Source organism: Haliotis cracherodii, unplaced genomic scaffold (genome assembly GCF_022045235.1).
Source record: "Haliotis cracherodii isolate W230 unplaced genomic scaffold, xgHalCrac1.p SCAF_3, whole genome shotgun sequence".
Classification (NCBI taxonomy): domain Eukaryota; kingdom Metazoa; phylum Mollusca; class Gastropoda; order Lepetellida; family Haliotidae; genus Haliotis; species Haliotis cracherodii.
This window is the reverse complement of record NW_027266286.1, coordinates 43,001,930-43,025,005: the sequence shown is the minus strand read 5'-3', so window position 1 is coordinate 43,025,005 and position 23,076 is coordinate 43,001,930. Positions and strand designations below refer to the sequence as shown.

General features: G+C 35.7%; 1 protein-coding gene across 4 annotated transcripts in view; it reads left to right on the top strand.

Annotated features, from left to right (window-relative positions):
* LOC139473586 (rho GTPase-activating protein 8-like) overlaps positions 1–16,461 on the top strand; it is a 44,648-nt gene extending 28,187 nt beyond the window's left edge. For all 4 annotated transcript variants that reach the window (XM_071256244.1, XM_071256243.1, XM_071256242.1 and 1 more), the window contains 12 exons: positions 4,928–5,028; positions 5,827–5,887; positions 6,176–6,263; positions 6,595–6,726; positions 8,695–8,781; positions 8,916–9,014; positions 10,006–10,119; positions 11,583–11,653; positions 12,021–12,098; positions 13,475–13,606; positions 14,292–14,398; positions 15,617–16,461. In XM_071256244.1, coding sequence (XP_071112345.1) covers positions 4,928–5,028; positions 5,827–5,887; positions 6,176–6,263; positions 6,595–6,726; positions 8,695–8,781; positions 8,916–9,014; positions 10,006–10,119; positions 11,583–11,653; positions 12,021–12,098; positions 13,475–13,606; positions 14,292–14,398; positions 15,617–15,784 — 1,238 coding nt within the window. In that variant the 3' untranslated portion in view covers positions 15,785–16,461. The remainder of the gene's footprint in view (positions 1–4,927; positions 5,029–5,826; positions 5,888–6,175; positions 6,264–6,594; positions 6,727–8,694; positions 8,782–8,915; positions 9,015–10,005; positions 10,120–11,582; positions 11,654–12,020; positions 12,099–13,474; positions 13,607–14,291; positions 14,399–15,616) is intronic.
* The last annotated feature ends 6,615 nt before the right edge of the window (positions 16,462–23,076 follow it).

Here is a 23,076-nt window from a genome sequence, read left to right as displayed (position 1 = left end):
CTCTAGCTCCTTATGCTTGTAATGGAATAAAACTAGAAGGAATCCAGGTTTAACACATTCATATTTTTAATTTGTAAAACACCAGTTCAGTTTGTTAGCATATGTTTTTTTCTGTCAATCATTGTCTTTTTCTGTCAATCATTGTCTTTTCATCCATCAGACTAATTGGATTTGTAGTTATTTCTGTGATTTTGTATTTTCTTAAGGTTAAAGAGAAATAGGACAATTTATAGTAATATTAGAAATTGTTTGGCACTTAGTTTCATGATGAACATGACAGTGATGAGTGGCCTGGTTTTGACTTCGTTTGACAGGTTGTGACAGTTTGTCTATTTGCTCTGACATGCTGGTTTTAGCATGGAAAATATTTGACCTTTCGGCATGTCCTTAATTTGAGGAAACACATGTTAACTGATGGCGATATAAGGTTAGTAGGTCAGGACATTGATCACTGCTTGGTTTTCAAGCAAAAAGAATGTTACAATGCTAATTAAGGCTCATTATAACTATGGAAACTCAGAACTCTGAAACATAGGAACAACATGTCAGGGGTAGAAACACCTGTTGATCTCATATTGTTGTTTGTTGCATTGTAATTCATAGAAGGAAAATTTAGAATTTGGAGTCTACATAGTTATTGATATTAACATTTTAATCTCCCCCATGTAAGGTAGGAACCCTGCCCCCATTACACTGCCCAAAGCCTGATGGATCTGCTGATGGGAGGGTCTTAGGTCTGCCAAACCTAAGTTTGTAGAAAATATTCCCTATGATATACCTTGTCTGTATGTGTGTCAGTTTCAGGTGTTTTCAGGGTTGAAGTTGACTGAAGGGTTCCTGATTATATTGTGTAATCTATATAAGTAGTCTGAGTCTGTATTTAATAAGTAAATTCATGATTGGTAGTAGCTTATTGATTAGCATTTATGTGTTATGTTTTACAGATAAAGGGAATTGTTGAACATTATGAATAAAAATTCAATATCAACTAGCATGTTTCTCCATGTTAGTATGGACACTTAAGATTCAATCACTGCATTGGCAAAGGGTAGCTTATCAATCATCAGTTATGTTAAATCATTGTCACACCACTGATTCATGACAGTGAATTGTATTTGATCCAAACATGATTACTAATCATAAAAGTGAGTGCTAATTCAGTGTTAGAAACTTACGGTTTTAGTTCACTAGTCCTCGTTATGAAAGCATGTAGCAAAACCTTTTAAAAAGGCAAATTTCTACTAGTCCTTATGATACCTTAACTATATGGCAGTTTGGCAAGGACTATGGGACTAGTGCCAATTTCTAACGCTGTAATTTGTGTAGGCCTGATTTCCCTTCAGGTGTTATTTGCTAATGCAAGACACACTTAGTAAGGAGGAAGATAAACAGTGTACATCAGACCCAGTGTACATGTACCCGGCAGTCATGACCAGGATGTGAAGAGCTGGTTTTGTTGCCTGTCATGTTTTAAGTCCATGGTGATGAAAATATTGTTTCATGTTGTAGCCTTTGTTAATATATTTGTATTTGATTATATAAATACTTGGTTTCATAGTAGTTTGATTACTAATGGGTTTTGTTTTTTTGTTCCCCGCCGCGCAAAAGCGTGAAGCGGGGGATATAGTATTCATGACCGTCCGTACGTACGTCTGTACGTCTGTCCGTACGTCCCAGCTTTTTGTTTCCGCGATATCTCAAGAAGTAAACACTGGATTGTCTTCATATTTGGAACTATGGTGTATATACAGACTCCGCAGACACTAGTCGGTTTTGGTGACCTTGACCTCATTTTCAAGGTCACAACATGCAAATCTGCTTTTGGAGTTGGAAAACGGTGTTGCTGCGATATCTCAAGAACTAAACACTGGATTTTCTTCATATTTGGAACTATGGTGTATATACAGACTCCGCAGACACCAGTCAGTTTTGGTGACCTGGACCCCATTTTCAAGGTCACAGCAGGCAAATCTGCTTTTGGAGTTGGAAAACGGTGTTGCTACGATATCACAAGAACTAATCGCAGGATTGTCTTCATATTTGGAACTATGGTGTATATACAGGCGGGGGACATTTCGTCACTTTGTGACAAATACTTGTTTATAATAGTACTGATGCAGTATTTTACATGAAGTACATTTTTCAATGTGACAGTGCATATATATTGAAACATTCTTTCATAAGTACACTGAACATAATAAAGGTGATGTGTTTTTTTTATCTGAAGACATTTAGGTTATAACATTAGGACGCCATGACTTATTTCTTTTTTTACATTGTTTTTTTTTTTTACACTTATGATCTATAAATACAATTCTTTTGTACTAAGAATGTATATATATATATTTAATCAGTATTAAATTTTTATGCATTGCCATGGTTTGTTTCAATCTCATTTAGCGTTGTTCCGTTATCACTATTTCTATAATGAGTCAGCTAGCTGTTTAATAATGTAATTGTCTGAAAGCCCAGACTGTTCTCATGCATATTAGAGACTTTATACTGTGGCAATACCTCCTATATGTGATAATCATATAGCTGGAATAATGCTAAGTGTACAGGCAAACAGTCCTATATCAGGGACTCCGTATGGCTTGCTGCCTGCCTTGAGAAAGGTACCAGCAACGTCACAGCAGGGGACATCAGAAACAGCTGTTCACACATTGTAGCCGTGTGGGGATTCAAACCCAGGCCTTCTGGGCAAACACTAGGCTACCCCACCGCCCCTTAACCTACTTACCGATCTAGGAATAAGGCTGATGTCTATTGATCTATGCAACGATAAAAACTAACTGTTTTAGCCCACGGGTCCTTATGATGAGAACATATAGCAAAACCGTTAATAATGGCCAGTTTCAACTAGTCCTTGTGATACCTTAACTGTTGGGCAGTTTGGCAGAGACGGTGCCAATGTCTAACGCTGCTATGTCCATTAAGATTGAGTGAGTGAGTTGGGTTTACAATAAATAATAATAAATGAATAAAACAGTATTCCAGTATAGCATGTCAGCTTAATGTGGGAGGAAAAGCCCGAAGATGTCAGGTCTCAGACATTTACTACTTCAGTGAAACCCATGAGCACGGGTATGGTGCTGACAAACCGAGAAACAGAATTGGGGTGAACTAGAATTCGAACTAACAGTCATAGGTTTCTTGCATGCTCAAAGGATGCAACTCTGCACAGCAAATCACTGCGCCTTAGACGACTGGGCCTCCCGTGCTTCCCATTAAGATTGACAGACATTAATGATCACCGATATGAAAAAGGAAGCTTATGACATTGACTCAAAACCGTGACAGTAACTAGTTGTAGAGTTTCAGATAATTTTTGAGTCATTGAGTATTTACTCACAAGTTATCATTCACATTGGGTATTGATAATTTTCTTTGGGTATTTAATATAGTTTTACTCCTTTGGGTCCATAATACAGGGTATTCCTTTTTAAACCAATGAGAACACATTTTAAAATATATTCTGATTAATATCATATTTCAGATGATCTGTAATTGTATCTGTTTATGTGCAGCCCTAAGTGTGTAACATGTCACAAACAGCAATATTCATTAGCAATACCGGTAAACGTGAGGTAGCCCCTGTTTTATGCATTATTTGCCTAGTAGAGATCATGCATTTGTGATGCATGCATTTGATCAGTATATGAAGATCTGCAGAGAAATACAGGTACTTAGGTTAAAAGTCTTTCATTTGGTATTTACCATTGATTACGCAGAATGTTGTACTAGTGAGTTATTACATTATCATCTATCTGTCCATCTGTCTGTCTATCTGTCCATCCATATTTTGTTTCCAGGGCATAACTTGAAAACCGTTAAAGATATGTCATCCAAACTTGGTCCATGTATTAGCCAGGGGCTGAAGTGGTGCTTTGTAGGGGCCCCTGGGATTTATCGTCTTTTGATGACTCTTGTTTTATGTGTATTTGTGCGCAAGCAACTGAACTTTAACTGGGTAATGGTGATTTGTTTTGTAAATTTTGTACGTGTGCAGTTTCCCGGAGCTGTTTCAGAGACTATTATATATGATATGGGCACCATGAACTCGTGTACATTTGATTGGATAAGGAATACTTCAGTGTTTGGTCATGTGTTTATTCCCCTAAGAAATGTTTCTAGATTTGGTCTACAAATACTGGCAGCTGTTAATTTTGTGACTATTAGGCCATGTCAGTCTACGTCAATGTCATGGAGAACCCAGAGTCTCATCATTAATTTTCTTTCAACACTACAGTACAACACATGGAAGACTATTAGAACTACATGTCCATGTGAAACGAGGATATTTGCTTTAGCGTTACGTGGAGGAAAGTTTGAATACAAGTTCAAGCTATTTCAATAGAAAACTAGGAATAAGTGGCTTTAGTTTCAGCAGGTATGCTACAGCGGATTTGCAAGAGAGTGGCCAAGGAAGTACACAGGTTTTAGGATGCGTTAGTTAATACTATTATTAGCGCATGGCAAACGGACAGGTTATGGTGATGGAAAACTAGCAAACATTTCACTTGATTATTCTTGCTTGTAGCATATTGTGTGAGCTTGACATTATCTATTTGAAATCATATTCACTGTTCAGTAATATTCCACCTAATATTATGATCACTTAAAGTTAATCTTTTAGACTTTATTGTTATTTGCCTTATTTTATTACTTTACTTTTTCCTGTACACTTGAAATAATTTTTGTTTTCAATTTTTAGATTTTGTTTAAAGGGTTGAGCTAAGAATACTCTCAAGACTACTTATGTACAAAAGCAAATATGAGACCGTAACATTAAGTGAGAACGACCTATACCATAAGTAGAATACATCATTTCTCTGTTTGATCATGCTGCTGTGGCCAAATGAAGGTAAGGTGGGATCTTACCAAACCAGACTTTCTGTGAGCTCATGAGATTGATTTTGTGTTCCAGAGTTGGCAAAGGAGGCAGAAGGTGGAGCATTCAGGAGCGGGGCAATCACACCTGATGGCATCATTGAGGAAGACTTCGAGAAGGTGCTGGGCACGCCCCAGGTGAGTACAACTGGGCAGTATCGGTTGTATCAACTCACCTCACAAGCGTCAGGCAGGCTGTGCCACCTTAACACAAATTGCTTTTCTTTTGTTATAAATATGAAAATATGTTTTTATTATCTGTACCTTTAGAAAATTTCGTTGTCATGTCCAGATTTGATTATCTACAGACCACTGTCATGATATAGATGGAATATTGCTGTGTGCAGTGTTAAATGGCAAATAGACAGACACCCACACATATTAAAAAATATCAACATATGTAAATGCACAGATTCTTTAAATAATTAAAATAATAACTCAAAACTACATTTCATTTAAAGCAGTTTAGAACCTCACTTACTTCATGTAAGTTCACCATTGTACAGATGGTTTTTTTTGTGCAAGTTCTTGTTCTTTTCTGAAAGTGTTGACACAAACCCTTCTGACATGCATGCCTTATAATTCTGAACAAAATAATGGATAACATTTGTTTCAGTGGTTAAATGCTAGATTTTAGTTTTAGTGTTAAGAGGAGTTCAGAAAGATGCATTCCTTGTCTGGGTTTAAATGAAAGTGAAGCAGTCAATGTTCAGTCTGTTGATGTTTAGATTTGCTTAACTCAATAATTATGTTTTGTTTGAGGAAATCCCCATCTGTGATATCCAAGTCATAAGGCTTCACAAATATTTTGCTTCTTTCTTGTTTGTACAGTAGTCACTGTTGGAAGCCAAACCTAATTACATATACCCCCCAGGACTCAAACTAGATGGCCAATGATGAAGGACAGTCGGTTTGAATTGTCCCTTGTTGTTTCAGGAGGAGGAGGCACAGAGTGAGTTCAGTGATGTGGAGAAGTATGGGATCATCGAAGTTGCAGGTTGGTAGTTGTCTTCTCATAGTAGACAATTCTGCAATACCTTTCAGTGTCAGAAAAGAGTGATCATGATTACTGGTGTTTTCTGAAAGAACAATTTTACGTAATGGTACTTCTTGGGAGCGGCGTAGTAGAGTAGCGAAGTTGTTAAAGACGTTGCTTATCACGCTGAAGACATAAATTGATTCCCAAAATGAGTACGTACTGTGGAGTTGATTCTGTGTCTTTTGCTTACATGGTTAGTAAAAAAAATTGAAATACATATAATAATTCTAAAATATTCATTTTCAGGTGACGATTTGTGGGGAAGAAAGGTTATTGTGTTTTCATCGTGTAAGCTGCCTTCCAACAAGACCTTTGATCACCAGAGACTCTTGCAGTAAGTGGTTTTAAGACAGGATGTGATTATCTCTACTTTATGTACGCCAGGTCCAAACTTTGATGTTATGTATCTCTCGTTTATAAATTATGTGCCCCAAGTCCAGACTTGTATTGTTGTGTATTGTTGCCCCAGGTTCAGACTTTTGATTTTGATGTACCTGTAGTTTATCTACTCAAGTTCCAGTCTATGATCATGAAGCTCCTCTGGTTTATAAATGTGCCCCAGGTCCAGCATTGGGTTGTTGTATATGATATTATTGTATGATCAAGATGGAATGTGGATGACTGGCGTGCTAAGCAACAAGTAATTGATGACTGCCCTGTTCCAGGTACATACGCCACACTCTGGACCAGTACGTGGAGGAAGATTATGTGATAGTTTACTTCCACTATGGCCTCTCCAGCAGAAATAAGCCCAAACTCTCCTGGCTCATGCAAGCATACAAGGAGTTTGATAGAAAGTAAGTAGAAGAAATTGACCTTACCTTTGCTAAGTATTTTCAAATGAATTGTTGTGTTAGAAATACATCGAATCTGTCGATGTACATCGAATACATCAACAATCTATTTGAGATCAGATCTTGAACTCTGATACAATACCTCTCTGCATTTAAGACCTAAGCACCCTGAGTGACCTTAGACTGCCAGATCTAAATGAAGGATGCATTGGGTCTTGAGCCAGCTTTCTAAAAAAAATATCTTCTCTCTACTACTTTGAATTGTAAATTTTGATATTAGCATGATTAGCACACAAAAGACACTAAAAAACAAAAAAAAGACACTGCCCACCTGCACTATATTTTCAAAAATCATTGTCTGAGAACCAATTTTTATATATTTTTACATCTTGCATAATGTTCAAAAAGGATTATGTGAAAATAAAATATCAGTTGATGATTTGCTTTGATACATAAAGTATAAGCTTTGTATCACAGAGGAAATGTCTTGGTAACATGACTTCGGCATATCATTTCCCCCCAAAATGTATATATATAGCCTTATGATAAATCTCCATTTGAAGTATTGATTACATTCTACATTTGAAACAAGATTACATGCCCCGAGAACTATCAATTGCAATAGAATTGTTTCCTTCTCACGCTCATTGAAACATTGCAACAAAGACAATAATTTCCTGGGTAATAATAATGACATAAGGCACATGATCAAAACATAAGTTGAAAAGAAAATGTTATTTTTTCCTGGTGCCTTGTGAACTGAAATATTTCCTCTTTCAGGATTTATTTATTGTTTCTAGCACATCAAGGAGACATTACAGTGAAATTATAGGGTTCACTTGGGGTCAATGTCTTTTTCAAAATAAATATAGTTTTTAAGAAAAACAAGAATTTAAATTTTGTCGCTCACAGAATGTGTGTGAGGCTGCTGTTATTTCCGCAGGATAAAAAAAAGTGTCCAAACAAAACAAAATATGTTGCACTGTGATTAAAATTAAGGGGGTTCCTGGGGTCGTTGAGGTCTTCTCCTATAGTATTTAAATCTAGCAACCCCTAAATCTATGACTTACTACAATAGGACTTTGATAAGGACCCCCTGGCTCATGCTTAATTTCAACGCCCATTATCAATAGTTACTTAAAAGTGAGCAATTTCAATTTTCAGAACCTTAATATTTCCATTCATTTCATTTAAACCTGTTCTGCACATTTAGTTTGTGGCAGTGATTCTGAGGCAGAATATTTCTTTGATCATGTTAATAGCCCATGCACCTCACTAAGGCAGACTATTCAGCATCAAGTGATCACAGTGTATGACTGTGTATCTTCAGTTCTGGAGTAGATCGTTTTCTGTGCTGGCCAGTTTCGATTATTCACAGGCTACTCAGCGGTAGTAGCTAACATTTTTAGTCCACTAGTCCTTATAAATAATAACATATAGCAAAATTCTTGAAAATGACAATTTCTACTGGTCCTTATAATACCATAACTATTCGTCAGTTTGACAAGGACTATGGGACTAGTGCCATTGTCTAACGCTGCAGTACTCATCCTCTATATCTCCAGGGCTAGCATTTGGGTAAACCTTCACTAATCCCTGTATCCATTCCCATGGTTCATGCGATCACAAATTACCAGCCCTGGATTTTCATAAACATTTTACCAACCAACAAACGTGGAGGTAAGGGAGGTAACTCGTGTTGCCATGTTGTTGATTTCGCCAATCCATTGAGGCTGGTTTGCAATTCACACTCTGATTAGGCTTAGTAGCATAGCAAATCAAAAATGGTTATGAAAATCAAGTGTGGGTAATTTGAGATGGCCAGAACCTTGTGGGAATGGATCCAGGGTTTAGTGTAGGTTTACTTAATGCAAGCCCTGGATATATAGAGGAGGCAGGCTACTGTGATAAAGCAGCTGACTGTTGCATTAAACAACATTCACACATTCATGAACTTAATTTGTTTTTCAGATACAAGAAAAATCTAAAAGCTTTATATTTGGTGCATCCTACAAACTTCATCAAGATTCTATGGAACATCTTCAAGCCATTTATAAGGTAAATTTATTTATATAAGAAATATGACTAAGTTCTTATGAAATCATAATAAATATTATCTCAATGAGAAAATGATTCATGCCAGTTTATTTTTGTTGTCTCATATGTAACGTGTCACCTGTGTGTTACTGCAGTGCTAAGTTTGGCCGGAAGATGATGTATGTGGACTACCTGATGGAGCTGAAGAACCACCTCCACTTTGACCAGCTGTCTGTCCCGCCTCCGGTTCTAGAGTGAGTCTATCATTGTAACATGCAACAGGGAAACAGTATCAAGATAAACCCCCAAGTGGGATTTGAGGGGCAAAATGGTCCCCAGTATGTACAGGTATACCATGCTTTTGATTAGAGCTGACGAACAAGATTCAGTTGGTTACAGTGTGAGACCTGGCTGATTGCATGTCAGGATACCCCGGTAGCAGTGACTCTTGATCGTGTTGTCATCACTTCTTTGCCTGACCAAGTCCTGATTATTTGCTGGCCTCTGATTAAGGTGTAATAGTGCTGTCTGTGGTGAAAAACAACATTCCCTCACTCACTGTTAAGAGTTTTCACCCAGCTGTCCTCAAGATTGGCTGTTTCTTCTGTATTTGAATTCAATGATTCTGTTCAGTTAGCAGTCTTTGACTTTACCAACTATTCCGAAGTCCAGGTCTAGATATATTTTGTTTGGTCTAGTAAACTTTGGTTTAAAAAAGTCCATATATTATCACTAAGATCTACTAAGTATCACTGGAATAAGCTGAGTAACAGAATCTGTATCACCAGTTCCAGACGAAAATAAGACAAATCATAATTTACTTGACTTGGATTCAGACTTGCCCGTTTATGGTGCAATATTTTGACAAGGTGTGTGTATGTAAATCATCATCTGCTGCAGTAAACATAATTATCATAGATGAGTTGAACACAGGTCATCTTGTGGTCTAAGACTCTGCAAATGGCTGTGTAGATTTGTATCTCACAGCCATGCCAGGATGCACAGGTCTTGAGTTCAGATTGCAGAGTTGCCCTGATTTTGATTTCTGGTCTGTCAGCACCATATCATTGCCTGTGTAATATTAACATCTGTGACCTTTATTGCCTTTGTCTTGTTAAGATGCCATACCAAGGTATGACTGCTGTACTGTTCAAAGTTACTTGTACTCCAGTTCATTCACCCACTTGTATAGTATGTGTGACTTCTCGTGGCTTTCAAAGACAGCTCAACACTCACCTGTTCCAGATATGATGCAAAGAAGGTTGCAGCCAGGAAGCCTCAGTATCCATACAACCAGGGCACCTCACAGACCGATGGTGGGCCTCTCAAGACACAGCAGTTTGGGGTCACATTACAGTTGTGAGTACAGACTATGGCAAACTGACAGTCTTAGGTTAAAAAAAAATAGTCTTGGTTCTGAGGCACCGTCCGCAATATCATAAATTCTGTTGCACATTTAGATTTTTTCCATTTCAAAAACAAACAAAAAATCCTTAAATATTCCCCATCTCAAACACTTGGCCCCAGCAGTGAAATGCTACAAAACTTAAGAACAATGCGATCCAATATAGCCTGCTGTTACTTCCCTTTACATGTGCACTACTTTTACTGCACATCTCCTATTATGGTCATGGCGGTAATAGGCGTTTGTGTACTTGTTTTGCTGTTTGCAAATTTGGTCAATGAAAGCATGAAATTTACAGATTCTGTGGTATTTGTAGTCTGTATGCCGGACAGTGTTTCATATATTAAGATTACATGTATATTTTGTAAAATAAGCCGAAAATAGTAATCAGCTGTTCACACATATTCTTCCCTATCTATGGGTGATTTAGTTTTAAAATTACTTAATGTCATGGCCAATATCATAACTGAAAAAAAATTCAATTCAGTGATAGGAAGACCGAAGACTTTGTATCTCTAACAACTAATGTTCCTTTTTAAGGCGAGTTCATGGTGAGGTGAGGTGATTTGCTGATCGGTTCATACACGATTTCACCAAAATTAATTACAAAATTGAATGAAATTTTTTATAAAAGTAATATAATGAATTACAAACGGAAGTCCAGATACATAATGAACACTTTTATGGTCAGATGGTGTAATAACAGGACTAACTTGCGCACTTCAGTACAGATTTGTTGACATGCTTCTCCCAGTGTTGTGTGCTTACGATAACGTCTTCGTGTTGTGAAATAAAAAAACAAGACACAATGTATGTGTGTATTGTGCACACACTGGTTGCGCAGTATTTTGCTCATAAAGGAATACATTTATGTAAAAGGCCTTTTCCAAGGTTGATTGTACACAACTGTTTATTTGATTGCATACTCGTTTGACCAACTAAACCGCCACACTATATTTTCAAAAGCCATTGCCTGAGAGCCAATTGTTTTACTTCTTTCAACCTTAGCAAGCCTGAATCAGCTCATTCAGACACACTGTACCTGTCTGCAAATCCATGTTTATTGTCTAAGACACACACAATAAATGGTGACCCTAGTTACATACATTTCTCAATGTCACAGAAGGCACTGCTAATAACAGTGTGTAGAACTAAACTAAAAAAACTATTGTTTAATGTTTTTAAGAGGAAATGCAATATATTTGTATTATCAGTAACAGTAACATGGGCACCTTCAGGTTATTTAATGCTTTGTAAGTCAAAACTAAAATGTTTTAGAAAACTGGAATGGAAATAATTGACAACAGTCGTGTTGGCTGCTTGAATCATGATGAATGTGTTCCATATCCAACCCTGAATGCAGTGTCTGTTGTGCTGATTGTTCTGTATGAAACTGAAGAACCTATTTCTGTTTCAGCATCAAAGAACATAGTGGGAGAATAATTCCAGTTGTTGTTGAACAAACAATAGAATACCTCAATGTTCATGGTAATGTCTTATTTTTATTTCAAAAGCAATTTCCTATTTGCATCCTTAGCAACAGCTTGCTATTGCTAATTCAAGATTATATTCGACCTCATTCACTCAGCTTATCAAATGATGTTTGAGTAAAATTACTGGTCTTGTTGACGAAAGCATGCTTCATTCTGTATTTACAATTAACCCTTCACCTCTCTTTCAATAGACTATAGAAAATGGCATTATGAGGAGGGAAGAGAATATTTTTATTGTTTAGTTGTATCAATTGTTGTTTTTCTAATATTAAACTTATTATTATTATTATTTCTTAATTACTACTGAAGATTTTGTATGTCTTCTTCCTTGACTACATTCTGATTTACAACTGTCATTCCAGGTTTAGAAGTGGAGGGTATTTTCAGAAGATCGGCAAATGCTGCCACGTTAAGGGAAGTCCAGAAGAAGTACAATAACGGTATGTTTTGAGTCTCATTTTCCAAAATTCACCCACCTCAAATAGAACCATATTTATGAATATACTATATAATCTAAATACTGATTCTTGATGAAATTGTAGAATTACTACTGTGATAATAAGTACACTTTGTCAATCAACAAACAAACAGCATGTGACCTTTCAACCTGACACAACTGTGTGAAGGACTTCCAAACCCTGAACCCAGTGGACGATCATCTTGAATACAAGTTTCTTTTGTACACATGTGACATTGTTTGCCAGTTGTGTGGATCGATGGTCACAATATGGACAATTGGTTTGTTTATCAAAGTCCTGAATACGGACTGCGGGCTCCAAAGGTACTGCAGAAATACTGCAGCCTAACCCGTCAAAACCAATTCACTGCCTGATTGACTTGCTCAATGTAATGGACAAAGGGAGATAACTTTTGAAGATCAAATGTGTTGAAGTTTCTTATCTTAGACTTCCCTTTGTCTTTGTACAGTTTTGTGTATAATTTAATCATGATCTTTCTTATGTTCATGTTTAATTCTAAATTGATACATTATTTGACAAGGGAAGTAGTGCAGAAAGCATAGTGAATTAAGTTTTCCTTACAAGCAAAATGATCTCCCCTATCCTTTCCGAACCGTAAAGATCCAGGTAGAGAATAGGTCTTCAGCGACCCACGCATGCCATACAAGGTGACTAAGCTTGTCTTAAGAGGCGATTAATGGGATCGGGTGGTCAGGCTCGCTGACTTGGTTGATGCATGTCATCGCTCCCAATTACGTGGATCGATGCTCATGATGTCAATCACTGGATTGTTAAGACAGACGTCATATAGCTGGAGTTGAGTGCAGAGTTAAACAACCAAACAACCAACCCTAGCATTGCCAGATGTGCTTTTGGGGTTGAAAATGGTACATTAGTACAGTAACATTAACTGACTGTTTTTTGTGTGTGTACTGTTTTGCTGTTATGCACATGGTACATTGTTTCTCATTTACAAATATATTCTTCAAAGTTCATAAAATTGTTGCTTAAGTTCTTATATGATTAGCTAAAGTTCATGGTCTGTATCCTTGCATTTGTAACTATTTTGCAAACTCCACATTACAGTGTGTTAAGTTTGAAATTGCAGCTCCCAAAATTTACTAAATGTCAAATCTTAAAAAATGTAACAAAGATGCTGCATGTATTTTAGCATTTGTCCCTGAGTACACTGTACAATGTTAAACCCTATTTGATGTCAATGTTAAACCCTATTTTGTCTCACCTCACCTCAAGTACATAGTCTCACTTAACCTCACCTCACCTCAAGTACACTGTATGCAATGTTAAGGCCATTTTCATCTAACCTCACCTCACACCATGTATTCCATTGTTTACAGGGGAACCAGTTGACTATAATTGTGATGCATATGACGTTCACACCGCTGCTGTGATACTCAAGACATTCCTTAGAGAACTTCAGGAACCTATCCTTACATTCGACCTCTTTGAACCGGTCACAAGGCTGAATGGTGAGCTATTAGGATAGTTGAATGTTGTTGTTCCTTTTGTGGTAGAGGTTTTAGATAAAGGAAATGACATCATGTCTCATTACATGTCCTCTTACTCTATGGGTGTTGTGGATCTCCAGCAAATCATGCTTGTCAATGAGCTACAATGGGGTTGGGAAGTCACAAGCTTGCCTGAATGTGGTTCACTCTAACTAGATGGCATTGATCGTTCCTCATCCTTTTAGTCACTGGTTGCGTTGTCCAGACCCAGTTATATTCAGCTTGAATACTTCTGCCTATTGCTGTAAGTTAAAGTGCTGGCTTGGCCTGCTAAAGAGCAGGGTCACCCAAATGGGTGTGTGAAGCTCATGTCTGATCTCTCCCTACCGTTTTATGGCTGGAATATTGCTGAAAGCGGTGCAAGAAACCTACTTGCACACTCACTCGCCCAAAAGTGCAGAAACACTGGTATGCATGTTTTTACCCAAATGGAATAGTTTGTTACAGTATAATTAATGTTAGGAATAGAAATTAACCTAGAAAGTCTATTAGCCTGAATAGTGATTTAGGAACACCCCTCATCATGTTCGAAGTTCTTCTATCCCTTACGACACCTTAACAAAAGCAATATTGGTCCAGGCTAGCGGGCTTGTGCTACTTGTTATCCCTGTTATGGTCCTGACTAATGTTAAATGTCCTATTTCAGTGATTGACAGCAATAAGCATGTGTTCGAGACTGAGCGTATGCTGAGGGAGGAGCTCCCGGAGGACAACTACATTATCCTCAAACACATCGTACATTTCCTGACTGAGGTAACACTCACATTTGAAGAGAGAGTCTAAAGCATATTTGTGAGAGAGTGACCGGTACCGATAAAATTAAATTCTCTGTCACATTCATTTTTATGATGCAAATGCTGCTTGATGGAAATTCCTTAGGAAAATTGATAAAAAGCTCATATACCTGTCAGAAGATATACTAAGGTTATAACAATTACCAACATTTGAAGGGTTCCAGTTTACTCACCTGTCATGAAAACTACAGAGGCAAATGGTAAATATGTAGTATTCCATTTTCCGACATATTCCTATCTAAAAACGTATCTGATCTCAAATGTGAATAATTTTTGTGTGATAATGAAAAGGCGAAGGGCCCAAGAACCCCTTGGAGATAATCAGTATGATATGGTCCCCTATGTAAAGACCTGCATACACTCACTGTAGAAGACTGCAATATCTGTGGCACTGTGCTTGGTCATCTGTCACATCCATGGGCTAACAATTCAACACCATTACCTCATTGTTCTGTTCAGTAAACATCATAACCTCTGCTTGGTATTTTATCTAAAAAATACATGATAAATCATCAATCCTGCCCAAATTGGCAGCCTATCCACAATGGTTCTTGATTATTTTACCATTCAACTTCAAGATTTGTCACTGTCACTGTGGGTTTCATTGATGCACAGAAGTTTCATTTGAAATAAACGGCAATAGATGGAGGTTTCAAATGTAAAAATGTTTGGAGTTTAAATACTTGATAACACCCACAAATCTATAAAGACATAATGTTTAATGACATTGCAAAGTACAAAAGTTGTCAGTCATACCGGGGTATTCTGAAACACTCTCACTCAACATGAATTTTCAATGTTGTGAGATAAACATGATGTCACTCTAAAATGCTATGAAATCAACATGGAAAGAGATACTGTCTTCATAGAATGGATTATGTCACATGCTTTCGTGATAACTAACTCGGCTGGTTAGCAGAATGTGGACAAAAAAACCTTGTTGAAGTTGTTCTGATAAATATTGTTCAACCCTAATATTTAGTTGACATTTCGCCAAGCCAGATGGCATGGTTTTTTTCAAATTTAGGATTGAGAAAAAGAGAAAAAAACAATAAGTATTCATATGCAGTGAAATGACCGAAAGATCCAATTCCTTTTAACAATGTTTTTCAACCAATCAGATTGCAGAACTCAGACACAATTCATTTTACAATCATTCATCTTTCTACTTTCACAGGTGGTGTCCCACTCTGACGTGAACAAGATGACACCTATGAATCTTGCCATTGTGTTTGGTCCCAACTTGCTGTGGTCTAAGGGCCAAGCTTCACTATCAACCATGGGTGCTGTCAACAGCTTCGCACTCATACTCATTAAAAACTTTGAGGATGTTTTCAAGAGATGATTTTATCGAATTGTCTCATATGTATAAAGTGTATAGTCTTGTCATCTTACTGCGGAAGATATGTCAGACATCTTATTGAGAGCAAAAGACTAAAAAAAGTCAGAGGTAGAGTCTTACAATTTGAAGGTGAAAATGAAAATTGACAGTTATTTAATCATAAACAAATTGGGATTCATAAGCATTTTCTGTTTTGAAAGCAACATTTTCACAAAATATAAAATTATGAATATTTCCTTCTTTCTATTTGAAACTTTGGAGAAGAATTTAAAGTAAACCAGTTGTTTTGGTACAGGTGGATAATATGATTTCCAGACATTACTTTCCCAGCGGATCTGTTGATGATTGCATTAGAAAGAACGAGACTTGGTACTCAAGAACAATATAAAAGACAAACCTTATTTTGTATACCTTATATAAAATGTTTATTCTTAAGTAGAAAAAATGATATTAGGATATAGAACTCACTGGATAGTTAGGCTTATGTACAGAAATGTTACTGTTGAAGCTACATTTAAGCATGTTTACAAGCTACAGTGCTACCTAAAGTCCTTGAATAAACTCTTTGGATTGAATTGGAGACGTTTTTGCAAAGATTGATGTAGTCTGAATAACAGTTATTTCAGGGGTAGAAACTAACATGTTTAGTCCACTAGTCCTTATAATGACAAATTTCTATTAGTCCTATTACTAATTACTATTGGGCAGTTTGGTAAAGACTACAGGACTAGTGCCAATTTCTAACGCTGTTAATTGTATGTGTTTTAGTGCCAAGGACTTTTGGTATGTGAACTGTGAGTAGATAAATACATATATGCTGAGTAGGTTGCATCTAGTCTTTGCAATGACAATTTTCCACTCCTCATAGTTTGTTGTCTATATTTACTTCAATTTCAAACATATTTTTAGAGGTTTGGGTACATTTCACTCACATAACATCTTGTTTCTGAAGAAGTGAAATATATTTTCATATAAAATGTAATATACCTTGCATAAACAGTCCCATCAATTTGTAAGACATTTTCGCATTTGGATTGAAAATAAGCAAAAGGTCAACAATTTTTTTGTCACTTTGCACAATATAATTCAGTGTTATTTGTAGAATTGGAGCACAAGGTTTCAAATCCAAATTGAACAAGAAAGAATAAATACAGCATTCAGAAATATATCAATTCACACTGAAGTAACACATATGACCTCATTTTGTATTTACAACAGTTTCTAGGAATGCTATGTACTAGAGTAAACAAGACTATCATACAGATAAGAATTGACCAACACTCTTCTTGTTCAACTTTCTTTTTGTTACCAAAGGGACATTGAAATACTCAACTGTGAGAAAGAAGACAACACCATGACAGAGGTTGGTGAACTAGTACTTGTGCAAATTTGCAGACACATGGATATATGATACATATATGAGAATAGGTTATGATACTGAAGTCTCACACTTTTCTGAATTCTGGATTGCCTGGTGTCCTAAGAAGTTACTACATGTGTGAGCATGGATACAGGCAATAATGTTCTCTGCCATCTTTATGTGCAATTATTGTGTGCATTTGCTTATTTTTGATCCACATAAAAAAATGTTTGGGAGGCCTTATAAAACTCTCCTCTTCTTCAAGCATGGACTGATGTGATGGTTGTCTCATATTGAAAGCAACAAGAATGCTGGAGTGTATTTCTTCTCATAACATCTGTTTCTGTATTCGACGTAATAAGTGCCCCGCTCTATTAAGAGCCCACGGCGATATTTGCTAATATATTGGCAAGTGAACAATCCCAATTAGCACCCCTTCCGATTTATCAATGTACACAAGACTTATTTATTTGTGTATAATATGCACTTGTGTGTTATATGCACCCTTTTATTATGGGCAATTAAATTCTGGAAAAAAAATATATCTGTCGTATATATAAACAGTTCAGGCCATCAGTATAAACCACGAAATTTATCTTTCAACTCTGTTTTTTCCACCGAAATAATATTCTAATAAGAGCCCCCTATTTCTAGTTTTGAGAGCGCCCTGGGCGCTTATTACGTCAAATACGGTAAATCCCCAATTGTTTGTCTCATTCCAAGATCCCAATAGCAGGGAGAGTCCATCTGAAGGCATGAAGGGTCACATTATTATGTATTCTGACTGGACATAGAACAACATTTGGTGCCTTGTGATTTGTTAGATATGATGAATGTTACGACAATTATGCATACATGCAGTGTATATAGTCTGTTTTATTCTTGTTAGATAATGCAAACTTGACATTCCTTACTTCAGACAGGAATGAAGTTCTGCTTTGATGACAGCTATTGACAAAAGTGTTGAAATTTAAGGACATTTTGAAAGGTTTCAGAAGTTGTTACACTAGGTATTGTTGAATTATTTTTCAGATTGTTGTAGAAAATCACGAGTTGGGAAAAAATATGTTGATGCATAAAGTTATTAGTATGCTACTTTAGCTTATTTCCTCCTTGTACAATGTTGTATGTATATGTAAATATGTGTACCAATATTTGTAAACATTTTGAAATAATGTTTGTGAAGCTAGATGATACACAAGGCTGCAGTTATTTTAGTTGTGTTGAATAGTTCACATTGTATTCAAGATGCACCACTAGAAAGGAAACCACTGAGTAACGTTTACACTGGGACAGTGAAAGATTGAAAACCTTCATATGTGTGGTGTAAGTGATGTAACTCTGTGGTACCAACAGAAACCTCATCAACAACATGGTATATTCTTGTCACATCTTGTCTTGCACTTTGGATAGCTCTATTTATCATATTGTTATAATAATGTTCCAAATAAGTTTAGACAGGGTTTTTTCCAATGTGTGGGTGCTTATGTAGGCAAACATAGCTCCAAATCATTTGGCACTATGGGGCAGTTCACACAAACACTGTATTCATACAAGGTTTCCAAAATTTACTTCACCAAGCAAAATTATGTTTGAAATTTCCTTTTTTGTTAAGATTGACATTCTATGATAAAGAGATTAATACCCTCTTGTGTGTCTGTAACATAAATATAAATATTAGGAAAAGAAAATATGTATTATACTCACCAATACAATTCTATTCGTAAGATATAATTACGATACGGAAACACACTCCACAAATTATCACGGTACTTTTGTGATGGTCTACAGAACTTAGACTTAATCACATTTCACTGTATGCTGAAGACAGAAAATAATTTGTATTTGTCAATGAAATATAGAATTTAAGTCAGACTTAAATAAAGACTAAAATAACTTTTTGAAATGTCTGTAAACTTGATTTTGATACAAAATCTATTCAATGGAAAATGTTTGGAAATTTATCAATATGTTCTTGATAGGTATGTATTAAGAAAATCCTAAATTTTTGGGGACAAGATTCTAAAAACTAGTTACGGTGAGAAACCTCAAGCTCGCTCACAGGGAAATCTCAAACTCGAATGATATGGTATGTCTTCAATGGTGTAATGATATAACTTTAATGGTTCCAGGCAAATTCATATTCATATTTAATTCTTAAATTATTGGAAGCTGAAGATATTCTTGCTGGTCCCCGGGACTTCCAAGTTAATAAGGTTTCACATTGCCCCCTGCAGTAGAGTATGCTAGTTGAATTGACAATATACATGTACCATGTATCAATAGTTTCCATGCAAATTATCGATGACAAACCCATGGATGATTATGATGTTTTGTTTGTAATAGTCAGCATGATTAAGATAAACACAATTCTATATGTCATAATATTGTAAGGAGTAGCTATATTTCCAGTGTTTTACTGTGTCTGCTGTGTGTACAAACCACGATTTAGTGTAGTCCGTGCTCATAGCTTATAGCTTGGGTATTCCCCTTGTTTGTTGGTGCTGATTCTTTGTTAATATATAATGTACACATTTCAGTATTTAAACCTAGTTTAGAAACTATTTATTTATTGGAAGTCACATGTTTGACCTGCAGAAATCACAAATTTTGTCATGAAAATTCGACTTAATATTGGTTTTGTCTTGAATGTTTTAAGAAAGACATTATCACCTAATTTTTCAAATTTATTTTGTCAGGTTGAAGTATTTCATCTTTAATCTTTGTTAAGTTAACACATTCACAATTAATTTAGACGTTTTACTAATGGGTAATCATTGGAAGGCTAAAAAGTAGAGTTTTTATGTAATTTTTCTGAAACTTTCAATGACATTTTGACAATCGTTAGATGGTGCTTTTATAGATGCCTTCCCTCACATGAGAACTTCCTTGATAAAGGTGATTGTATTTCTTTCTTAAAATGTCCACAAAGCTATTAGTGTGCCAACTGCATGTTGGTACACACACCTGGCAATATTAGTAATCTTTTACTATTGAGAGTTAGGTCCATCGTGTGCTTCATTGTCACAAGCGCAACATCTTTTCACTTTGATAGGGCTATATACTATTTGTTTCGTTCGCTATGTTTGCAAGTGAATCCAGTACTTGACATTATTTCTGTATGAGAATATCATGTGTATAATCTAGTTTATTGTAACTCCAGGAAATTGCAATACCAAAGGAAAATAGAGTCCTTGGTTAACGTATATGAAATATGCTTTTATCACAAGATATTAGTTTTATAATAAATATCCACTCAAATCTAAACTATGAATGATAGTTACACACATTGTTGTGAACACAATGAAATCTTAGTATGTATATGTCAGATTCCATGATATTATTCTTGTGTTCTTTGTGAAGGACAAATATTTCTTACTTAAGTTTTCAGAAATTTACATGAAATAATTTTAAGATTTTAACTCAAATCAAAATTAACTTATTCAGCTGATTGATACATAAACATGGAAAAGTATGCAAGCCAGACCTATATCTTTTCTTTTTTGTACAGACTTTTTAGGCTGTATGTCAAGGTGCAAATGATGAGAAGAACAAAAAAGCATTTCAGGTTATTAATTTGAATTTATCTTGATGGAGCGGTTATTAAGAAACTGCCAACATATATCAGGTTGAAATAATATCTAATATAGAATCTGTTTTATGTTTTTGGTCCTATTACAAATTTAAGGGCAGGATGCTTCATAAACCATGAAATGATTTGTTATTGCTTACGCAAGAGTTGGTTTAAAACTCTCAGAGTTTTTCTTTTCTGTTAAGGAAACATGTCTATCCCTAGATTAAAATGTGTTTGAAAGTTCTTTTCATGCTACGAACCATTTTGGCTGGCAGTATCAGAAATCCAAAAAAAAATACTTATGGAGCGATAGTTCTAATTCTATTTTTTCAGAACATAAGATGAATGAAGGTTTCCAAGTATATACATGTACAGAAATGTTGTAGCTCCTGTCATCATTCCACACAATCTAAGTACATGGAGACAGTTCCCGTACACAATATATGTATTCTGTATACATACCCCCGTGCAAAAGTAGCATAGTTTGTTACTTGTCATAAGTACTGTAAAAAACAATGGCATGAACTCATCCTGCTCCAGAGGGTATCACTTGCTTGAAAGACATGTACAAGTTCCTTCTGCAAAGTTTGTATGGTGAAAGGGCCTAACTTTGACATGCCTGTCATGATATAAACACTGTTTATATCGACATGTTTTCAAATTAACATTCTAATCTCTGTATCTTATAAATGCTTTTAAGAGTTGAAAGATATCTGTGATAAATCTCTTCTTCATGGAGACCAGGTCATTTGGATGACAGAATCTATAATGTTTTCATTGAAATTGAAGAAAATGTTTTCCTGTCACATTAAATTGTTCATTTTTGAAATCTGAAAAGTGCTTTAATGAGAGCAGGTATAGTGACATTGAGGGATCTTTTTAGCTACGAATTCATCGATTGGTAGTTAGAAATCAAGGTGTGACTGGCTGACATTTTTGTTATAATTTTATCTTGAAAGGAAAAATGTACCTCTCACAAAGATTTGTTATTCTGCTGGATAATTGTCAACTGTTTGTTAAATATGATTGTTTTCACTTAACATTTTTGTAATTGTGTACATTGATGCAGTGAAACCGTCCTGTTAGTAATGAAATTTCATGTTGAAATTTATTTTGTCTTTTCAGTGTTTTCTGTCAAGTGGCATTCTAATTTTCGTCATGAAAATGAACTATCTATTTAGATGAAATCATTTAATTCAGTTGTATTTATTTTTATGCTATAGTTGACAATGGTGGCTTATTGATTGGGTTATCATGTTATTGAATAACCTTCTGTTTGCAGAACAGAAATTCCAACATATCCATATAAGTCTTGATTAAGGAATTCTTAATACGATAATGAGAGATGTAATGGATAGATTTTGTGATTTTATGGAGATAATGAACATGAAGGCTGAGGTCAGAATCTCACTGTTGATCAGGCTTAGGCACAGACACTAGTCTGCTAGTTCTGAGACTTGTGAAAACCTGGACTTGATTGCACCCAAATTCTGTTACATAAACCATGAGTCAGGAAGGAACTGTGGACTAGTTGTGTTTAATGGTGTCTACCCCTGTTGATACTTGATACACTCATGTTTGATATTAAGATGCAGCCTCCTAGAAAAGCTATTATTTATATGATTATAAGACTTTGATATTTGATTTAGTTCGATGACATTTTGCTACCAAGTTACAAAGATGTTTCAGGACAAAACAAACTTAATATTTATAATTTGGAAATTATTATTTATTTCTCCCCAAACAACCATGTCTTTCTCTGGCAAGTGTTTTTTCTGATCATATTAACTATTATTAAGTTTGATATGTACTTTTGGGAAAATCACTGTAAAAATCATCAATTTATTTTAGATCAGATTTGAATCAGACTGCCGAGGTTGGATCAGGCTGAAAAGTTAACGCAAGTCCATCTTTACCATTAAACACTTACTGATGGTAATTGAGCTTGAGATTATGGCAATGTGATGTATTGACATGCCTACAGATGCAAAAGTCTGTAGTTTTATTGAGTTATATCTCTTTATAGTTGAGCCACCTGCAATTATATTTGGTTATTAGGATGTCTATTCAAGGAGCTTGTTTAAGTTTTAGGTGTGGTAGGTGTGCAATTAGTTGGCCCTTTCTGTTGTAGATTCCATCATGACACGCACTGGGAGTGAACTGTAAAGTGAGGGTATTGTCATTACTGAATAAAATATACGTAATATGATTGTCTTGCCTGTTTTTTTTTATATTATCATCATTTAAATTGAAATGGTTAAACAGCTTTTACATGTTCTATTCCCTACATTGAAGGGTGAATCTTGTTAAGAGGTTTGTTCTTGAGGTCCATAGTTTGTGTTAACTAGTTTCAATTACTCG